The sequence below is a fragment of the Gavialis gangeticus genome, unplaced genomic scaffold, assembly GCF_001723915.1.
Source record: "Gavialis gangeticus isolate Ggan-Ray unplaced genomic scaffold, GavGan_comp1, whole genome shotgun sequence".
Classification (NCBI taxonomy): domain Eukaryota; kingdom Metazoa; phylum Chordata; order Crocodylia; family Gavialidae; genus Gavialis; species Gavialis gangeticus.
Window position 1 is genome coordinate 60,741,120 of NW_017729033.1, and position 9,521 is coordinate 60,750,640.

At 36.6% G+C, this 9,521-nt stretch overlaps 1 protein-coding gene across 1 annotated transcript in view; it reads left to right on the top strand.

The window, feature by feature from the left end:
* The window catches only part of UBE2K (ubiquitin conjugating enzyme E2 K), a 52,678-nt gene extending 43,413 nt beyond the window's left edge, over positions 1 to 9,265 (top strand). The window contains exons 4-6 of the mRNA XM_019525854.1: positions 84 to 183; positions 3,426 to 3,554; positions 4,042 to 9,265. Coding sequence (XP_019381399.1) covers positions 84 to 183; positions 3,426 to 3,554; positions 4,042 to 4,116 — 304 coding nt within the window. The 3' untranslated portion in view covers positions 4,117 to 9,265. The remainder of the gene's footprint in view (positions 1 to 83; positions 184 to 3,425; positions 3,555 to 4,041) is intronic.
* The last annotated feature ends 256 nt before the right edge of the window (positions 9,266 to 9,521 follow it).

Sequence of the window (9,521 nt, forward strand, 5' to 3'; positions counted from 1 at the left end):
AATTTTTTTCACTTTATGTGCTATTTAATAGGGCATACAACAAAGGAGATTTTGGTAATGCCATTTTCAAACTTGAATTTTAGGGCAGCAGCAATGACTCTAAGAACAGTGTTGTTATCACTGCAAGCATTGTTGGCAGCTGCAGAACCAGATGACCCACAAGATGCAGTAGTGGCAAACCAGGTAAGATATTTAAAGTAATTCCCAGAACTAACTGTTTAATTCTTCTAAAGGGTTCCCTGCTAACTCAGATGAACCTTTTTCTTATTTTTGGTTAGCCAGAAAGCTTCATGGAATTTATTAGTTTAATTAAAAAAAAAAAACAAAACCGACAAAAAATCAAATGAGTGTTTCACTGCAGTGTTTGCAACCAGAAAGTACAGGATTGAGAACCTGAAAATGGATACTGGTTATAAAATCAACCTTTGCTTTTGTTTGATTTTTTTATTTCATTATCTTGTGTAGAGAAAATGCAGTGAAGAAGCAGCATAGTGAAGTTAACAAGTGTTTACATTTTTTGTGCACCTAATAATCTTAATTTAAATAAAGAAATGCATCTAAAATTACTTTTAACATTTTATGATGCTGCCTTGAGCTGGCTGCCAGCACGCAACCATTTCTTGTATGTCAGTATGAATAGGCCAGATCAGCAACGTTGATAATCAGCCAGACATTAAGAAAGCAATTACTTTTGGTCATTCTTTACCTTTCTTGCAAGTAATTGAACTGAGTGAAGCGTTTTGTACAGTTGATGCTTGCAGACTCTCAAATTAACTGCACTGTTTACCAGCTTAATTGGTGGTAATGGAATTCTAGTTGACTGCAAAAAGTAGCAGGCCTGGATGCATATATATGGTAGCATTAACTTTTTAAAAATAGTTTATTTTATTTTTTTTGCATCTTGTATGACTGGTTATACTAGAACTCACATTTTTCTGTGTGTTGTTGAAAGCCAGGGAAAATCGGTTCATAAGTGAATAATTTGATTTTTTTTTTTTTTTTTTTTTTTTTAAACTAAGTTCCAAAATGCATGCTTTTTGTATGTTGAGGAAGGAAAAAAGGGAAAAGTGTCTGAGTTCATAATAGTGACAAAGGTATTTTGTGGTAATGTTGAGGAAAGTATAAAATTTCAGTGCTTTCAGCATCCAATAGGCTTATACATCTCTCCTTGTATTTGAACATTTTCTCTCATATTTGAATATTTTCTGGATGCAGTTATAACCTTTGATATTCTGGACAGAAAACAAGCATGTCAGCACGCTGTATGTGGACCTGTTTAGCTAGTATGTTTTGGAACTTCTGTTCTGGTTCCCAGCTGTGTCAAATATCCAGGGAAGGCAGCTTGAGATCAGTAAGGAGGTCATGTCCTAACACTTCACCAGCTGAGGGTGGCAGTTCTGGAGACTACTGAAAAACCCCAGCATTTAGCAGCAGCGCTATATGTCAGTATAGCTGTGGCCAGAATCCTGGAATTCCATGGTATTGCCATGTTCTTAGCCTTGCCGTGGATGATTTCACCCAAACGGTTTGTCAGATTGAGTTGCTCTGTGTATAATGAGCTGTTGCAAGGGCAAATGAGGCCACCAGGGTTTTTATACAAGTGGTGTCTCTGAACTGGTTTCCTTGCTTCAGTGTACCTAGATTTTTTTAGGGTCACTGTCTTTTTGTTAAAGTAAGTCTTGTGTTACTCCAACAATGACTGAAATACAGCTTCCTTTCCTAGTTAGTAAGGTGAGATTTTTATATCACAGCTTTAACAGTCTGATGGCAATGTTGTGCCTGAAGATTTCTCTGTCAAATTTTCCAAGGAGCAGTGTTCTCTGCCCCTTCCTACTGGGTTTTGTATTTGGGCTGTGGCAAATTGGTAGGATCTGTTATAAGAAGGATTCGGTTTCTCCCATTCCCTGCAAAGATCTGTAAGAAGGATGGTTTGCATAAATATGGGGATTGGCCTTTGGTTACAGCAGTTAGTGTTCAGTATTTAAAAAAATTAGCCTGGAAAACAACTTTAAATGTGACCCAGTCCCATTCTTATTGAAGTGGATAGAAAACAAGTGAATTAGGAGTCAGTTTCTAATGTGCTTTTCAGAATAAATATTTTTGAGGAATGTAATTATCGCTCAAACTGGTTAAATGGACTTTTAAAAATAAATTTACACGAATTAGCGTGCATGAAAATGAATTCAAGTACTAGAGTTTCATGGAAAAACGGGGGGTACTTCTAGCTATAACCTGTAGAAAATGTGTGGTTTAAAAGTCAAGAACTGGTGAAAATCAAGTCTAGTTCTCAGCTGAGCTTTTTTTTACATAGGACAGCAGTGAAGTCTCCAGATACAAAGAGGAAAGACAAGGTTTTCTCCAAGATTTTCTCATTTGATCAGAAAGTAGATACTTTAACTATACAAAAGCTTGCATGTATTCCTAAAATGCTAAAAATAAAAAAATAAGAATACTGCTCTTTAATGCAATACAGTGGTCTGTTGTAACATCCCTATACTTCACTGTAATTGAGTTTTACATTATATAAATGAATACAGTCGTCAGGTCCTTCAGGTAGGAGTAGACTTCGGGGCATGAGGTGTTCCGTGCTGCCACACTGGGGTCCTGGACCATGACCGGATTACTGTGCAGTAGCACAGTACAAGTAATGACCCAGATATTCCCAAATACATCTGAATTTCTTGATTAGTGATGATGTGCAGGCTCATGTTTTTGTTTTGTTTTTCCTTGTATAATAAAGTTATTTGGAATGATAATCTACCATATTTCAGCATCCTTCGGGACATGTTTCAGGTCTGTACCTCTGTTTAGACAATATAAATTCTCAGCAGTGTCGCACTGGTCAAATGCTAACTGGTCATGCAATTAAAGATGAGTAGCTTTTTAACTTAAAATGATATATGATCACTTAATTGTAAAACTGTAAATATCCCATTTTAAAAACTGAAATTAAATATAAAAATTACTAAAACAAGAACTGTCATCTTGTCTAAAAAGGTAATTTGTGACAGTTGAAGCACTCGTCAGCTTTTGAGTGCCTGACACAGGCTGGGAACTTTTCACTGTTGTCTTTTAAGGTAAGTTCTGTTGTTTATTAGAAAAATTGTATATGGTAAGACTGGTGTAAAATACTGTGTACATCTACACAATTTTTTTTCTAGTAAATAACTTACTGTAAAATAGTGGCAGGTGGACTTCTATCTCTAAGTACTTTCTTTGTCACAAATGATACCAACATACCTTGTCCTCAGGAGGAAGTTTGTTTCATTTTGGAAATTCATATTCCAAGATGCAGAGTGCAGGTTTGCAGGTGCTGTATGTACAAGGCATTATGAATTGAATTCTGCCATAATCAGTATGCTTTTGAGTTGTATCTTGCTGTAGTCATATGGATTAACTTTTTTTTCCTTTCTCTTTTTGCACAGTACAAACAAAACCCAGAAATGTTTAAACAGACAGCTCGGCTTTGGGCACATGTGTATGCTGGAGCACCAGTTTCTAGTCCAGAGTACACCAAAAAGATAGAAAACCTTTGTGCTATGGGCTTTGATAGGGTAAGTATGCATAACTCAGTTAAAAAAAAAAAAATTGGAGCAGAGCAGGTACACACACGGGTACTAGCTAATTTACTATAAAACCTTTGTACTTGTGTTTATATATACTAGTGATTTATAGATCTAAACACCTTTTCTGATTGCTTTTTTTTAAGAGGTAATATCTTATGAACTAGCTGAATCAGTCATTTTCTAATTTTATTAGATTTTTTTTCTAAGCTTTTACAGATTCTACAGTTCTACAGATCATCAGTTTAAAACACTGTAAGATTTTACATAGGACAGCAATGAAGTCTCCAGATACAAAGAGGAAAGACAAGGTTTTCTCCAAGATTTTCTCATTTGATCAGAAAGTAGATACTTTCTGATTAAATTACTTTGTAATTTAGAAAATATCAGCCAGGCTAATATGTGAAGTGTCTGACTTTTGCTGCTGCTGCTGCTGTACAGGCTGAACATTTTGTGCCCTTTTGCTTTCTCTTCACAGAATGCAGTAATAGTGGCCTTGTCTTCAAAATCATGGGATGTAGAGACTGCAACAGAATTGCTTCTGAGTAACTGAGCCATGTAGAGAGAGCTGCTTCCATAGTCCAGCTTGCCTCTTCTTGAGGAGCATTCACCATCTGTTATTTTTAGGATTCTATAGAGATTCTCTTTTAAAACTGGCACTCTTGCCTGATGATGCTATCTAGGCACTATTGGAGACTGAAAACTGCTCTGTAAATAAAGCTAATTAAACGTCTGTGTAAATTTAAAAAGGGGAAATACTTTAATTTTTTTTCTTACTAAATATTGTAAAAATTCCTTGAGCTCAGCTAAAACAGTGGGGGACAAACATGCCTACTTTAGTGTTTAGCAGTGTGACCAAGACTAGCAGGAACTTGCTTCAGGATTTTGATTTAATAATTCAGCTAACATTAAGTGTCATAGTCATCAAAATTGTTGGTGTCACTCATCACAGCTATCTTACTGTTTTTAACATGGATCCTATGTACCTGTGGATTGACCTATATTTGCATGCTTGTACTTTACTAGACATTTTAGAGGGGGTAGCTGAAGAGAGCACCGTTTAAGTACTTGAGTGTTCTTGTAACTTACCTGAAAGATTTTCAAGACTTTTCTAAGTTAAAAATGGTGACCTGTTCAGAACCTTTTTCTTCCCAGTGAAGTGACTGGGAAACCTGCTGATCTCCCCTCCTCCTCCCCTTTAACATGCAGCTAAACTGTCTCCGCCAACTCCATAATCTGTGGATAGGTGCACCATTGACAGTAGCCTAGTTTTCACTTCAAATGGTATCTTTTGAATAACCAGTAAAATGTTCAACGATCATACTTTTCTACACAATCACATAAAAGTTTGGTATGTTTGGACATAGCACAAAAATGTGTAGCTGCTTTTTTCATTTTGAAATAGAAGTCAAAGCTCCTTCAATAAATTCTGGGTAGTATGAATTCATGGGATTTGAAGGAAGAAAAACTATTTCTCCAATGTATTGAGAACTTTTTTTTTCTTAGAGTACTTGCTATGATGCAATCAACTGTTTTTGTAACAGTTTTCTAGCTTTATTTTGGGCTTCAATGTAAGGATTACTTACCAGGTAACTTAAAAATCATTCTTGCTTGCATTTTTACCTAGTTGATACCTGGAGGCTGTGTTGGTGTTTTTACTGTACATACTTCAAATGCACATAGAAGTAGAAGTGTGTTCTCAATTTCTTTCTTTTGGATTGATGTTTCTGATAAATAAGAGCTGAAATCTTACCTTCGCTTGTACATACAGTCAGCCTTTCTATTCGTATTAAAATGACATTTCATCCTGAGTGCAAAAGCTTGAAAATTATTAGTTTTGCAGTTTCAAATGCTAGTACCTCCATCTGAAGAAAGTTGTAATGTTTTTATGAATATGGTTACTTGCTTTTTGAAAATACATTTGACCTGAAACTTTCAACTAAAATACATAGAAAAGAAACTTAGAGTAGAGGCTGAGGATTGTGGATGATAGGTACTGTAAAAGTCATCTTTTCTATTACGATATTTCTTTTACCTAAACAATGGATCAGTTTGAGAGGAAAATGTACATATGTCAGTTTTTTTCCTTGAACTATAAAGTATAAGTTGAAATAGTTTCACACTTTATAGATGACTTGGTTTGTCAGTGATACTGGAAACAGTAAGGAACATTATTAAATCTCTCAAATATCTGGAGCAAAGTAGTAGGGGGAACAGAACCAGAAAATAAAGATGGAAAAGAGTTAACTAATACCTAATGCAGGATGCTCCCTGCAGCATTCTGAGGTGTCCATACTTTAAAAAAAAGGTTTTGTAGGACACAGACAATAATACTTTAACTCATATCAGTGCAATACTAAATACAGTTACTTAGTCTTTCTGTACTGCTTTCTAAGGTTTATTCAGTGATCGTATTTCTTGGGTTTTTCTGCAGTGTAATTCATTTTCAAAGATGCCAAAGGAAACAAGATTTTTTTGTCTTTCCTTTATATTATTTATTTTTTTAAAACAAAGCTGCTACTGCTCAACTGGTTTGTTAGGTAATAACCAGGGATAGTAGAAAATGGTGGCAACTCTGCCATTTGTGCTAAAATCTTGAGTTACTATCTTCTCTGTTATGCAGTCTGATAAAAGTTTTATTACATCTACACTTTTCTTACCCTGGTGGTAACTGTAAATGTGACTGTCTATTCTTTCCCTTGTTCTTCACTGCTATTTATCAAAGGAAAGAAATTGGAATTCATTTTTAAGGGACATGAACTCTTACTATAGGCTTTTGGGGTCTGCTGTTTGATGACAGGATGAGCCCTCTGGAGACATCAATGGGTACCAATCAAAAGATAACCAACTTAAAGATTTCAGTTTATATAAGGGAATGGGATAAGGAAGACAGCTGGAGGGAAAAGAAGAGAATGGGCTTTTTGATTATCACAGTTGCCAATTACAAATTTTGCTAATGTGGAGTTTATTTCCCTTGCCCAGCTCCTTGTATTCTTTGCACTGCAGAACCATCTTCCCTTTCCCATTATGTTCAAATGCAGATTTGTACAACTGTCATGTGCCCTTTGTCCCCCTTACCCTGCACTTGGGAAGAGGGGTGGGGTATTTTGGTGCTCACTGAGATGCTGGCAAGAGGGCAGTTTCTCAAGACCTAGGCTGAGGAGGAGCAATGACACAATTATTAGGCAGACATTCACAATTTAAGGTCCCTTTTGAATTTGATAGTTGACTCCTTTATAAGGAATGTTTTTCTACTCTTGGTAATTATCAGAGTTGAATATAAGGGTAATAATTTACCAGATTAGTTTAACTGCAGCTGGGGCTGAGCCCTAGGAATCTTAATGTTCCATTGTTTATCATAGCAACTTTATGAAGCCCAAATTGTAGTTCAGTTTTCTGTGTTATCTGATTAGACAGCACTATATTCAGGACCCTGTGCATTCATGGATGTAGAATTGTCATAGGCCACTCCCTGCTTCAGGTTGTGCATTTACAACATGCATTTAATGCATCATTCTGCATACAAATACTTCCCGATTGATAAACAGGTGCCCTATCCTAATCTGTCTGGAAGATTGAAACAATAATTGAATGTCCCCTGTTATCTCAATAGCATGTTTAACATTGAAACCAAATGACTACTGGACTGTGGACTAAATTTCAGTGCTGAATTTCTTAATAAACATCCAGCTACTCTGCTGTATCCCTTGTTGGTGGATGTTATTGCTGGGAAACAAGGTACTCACTCCAGTCTCTTTTGACTCCTTGCAAATTTAAAGTGGCTTCTGGTTTTGTTCAGAGGCAGGGAGGAAAAAAAGACATCCTTCTCATTGCCAAAGCCTCACATAACACAGGTGCCAAAATTCCCAGTCATGCCTCTGACCAGCTGCCAAACTTGCAACTTCTTGCAACAGCTTTGGAAAAGAAGTGGTGTTCTCAATATGACCAAGTGATGGATGCATTTGGGGGGATGAGCGCTTACGGAGAGCACAAGGTGGATTGACTGTAAAAATGCTGCTGTTCATTCTCTGCATTTAAGTTTCCAGGTTTTTAATTTTACCTGAACTTGCCACAACTCTCTCCGGTTTGCAGCAACAGCGGCCTTGTAGTGGAATTGACTCTGCTTTGCCACAGAGTACATGGGGCCTTGACTATAATCAGTCAGGTAGTATTTATTTGAAGAATTAGGTATTAATTGTGTTGAATATAAATCAGTTTTTTCTTATAATTGTATTTAACTTTTTAAAGTAAGTTAGCATTGGAACTCTGGCACGTGGAATGTAGGGGAAAAAGACTTCTCTTGAAAGGCTAGATTGACATACATGATATGGATAATGGAAACATTTAAACTATGCAAAATTAAACTCAACAGCTGTGCATCAGGCCTAGCATTTACAAGTATAAATCACTCCTTGATTTTTGGGAGCTGGGACTGACCTGAAACGATTTAGTCAGAGTTCCTGTTTACTGTGATAGTTGTATACAATTCATGCAGTGTTCAGTTTTCAGAGTGAAGGGAAATGTAATTGTATGCAGGACCATTGCTTGTTTCAGATGGAGCAAAAGAGGCTGGTTTATATATGGAGACATGCCCAAGGGGGAAGTGATCAATATTTTAATAGTGGAAGTTAAATTTCCTTAATAGCTTTTTGGGGGAAGCCGCACAATGGAATCTCATATGCTCTGTTGCTGTATTTTGAGTGCTGAGGTGGGGATAGTGGGCTGGGAGTAGATATGAAGCATCTTGCTGAATGCAGCCGTTGGTCTAGTAAAATCTGGTGTTCTGTTTTGTAGAACTTGGGCAATTGGCTAAGCAAGAGACACTTAAGAATTCTCATTTCTCCATACTGCTTATGGCACCACAATACTCATGTGTACAAAAAAGCTTTTCTGGGAAGACCAGGTAGATGTTTTCACTGTTCATAGCCTTATTTTCCAGGCTGCAAAAATTGTTTACTGTTTTAGTTTTCAGGTTGACTGACCTATAATAAACGAATTGCAGTAAAATGTATAGCTTGCTCTTCCCATCTGTACTGATAGTAGCTTCATCAGCTGATTTGCCATTAGACATGCAAGATCAACTGTCCTTAATACATTCTGCTTCCCACTTAGTTATTTCAGCTGTAATGCTCTTTAGTTAAGCTCAGCAACTCTACTTTTTCAGATTTGTTCCCACTGGAGAAATTGTTGCAAATCATTTGCACTGTATTGTGATGTTCCCTTTCTGCTTACTGTTACCTGCTTTGTAGGCATAAAAATAGCTAGCCAGTTGCTTATGAAGCTGAGCCATTCATTGAAAATGTAAGTAACATACATGACTCAACAGATGAGGAAATGTACTACAAAACTGCTGTATTTGTCCATTTTACAATTTGTGACAATTGCTGGTGCTTTGTTGTGAAGAAGGCTGTCATCATAAGAATGCTGATTTCAACTGCTGAAGAACCCTGCTTTTTCCATCCCAAATTTTGACTTTTTACAAGTTGGTAATAAAGGATACTGTAGGAGGTTCATTACTGATCATCTAACTTCCTGTGAAGGATGAGTGGGTGGGGCTGGAATGCAGCATCAGTGTTTTTTGTCTTGAGAATAAAGACGACACAACACTTTTGTACACAAATGATTTTTTAAATAAATACACATTTTAAAAGATGTTGATTTTCACTGGGAATGCTTAACAATAAATGCATGTTTCCCTGAAACAGTTTTCATCTTATTTCTGGTAACATCTTCTTCAGAGACAGACTGGAAGGCAGCATGCAGTGTGAAAAGAAGAAAATGATGTTCAGGTAATTTTGTTGAGCTGCATCGCAGAAATGCAACTGTGAGCTAGATTTGAGTCGGTTAAGTCAGTGAAATCCAGGTCAAAAGAAAGTGTGCTACTGCAGCAGGGAGGACTTGATGTGATTGAGTCTGAAATACTGTAACTATATCAAAGTGTTAGGCTTTTCTGTAAGA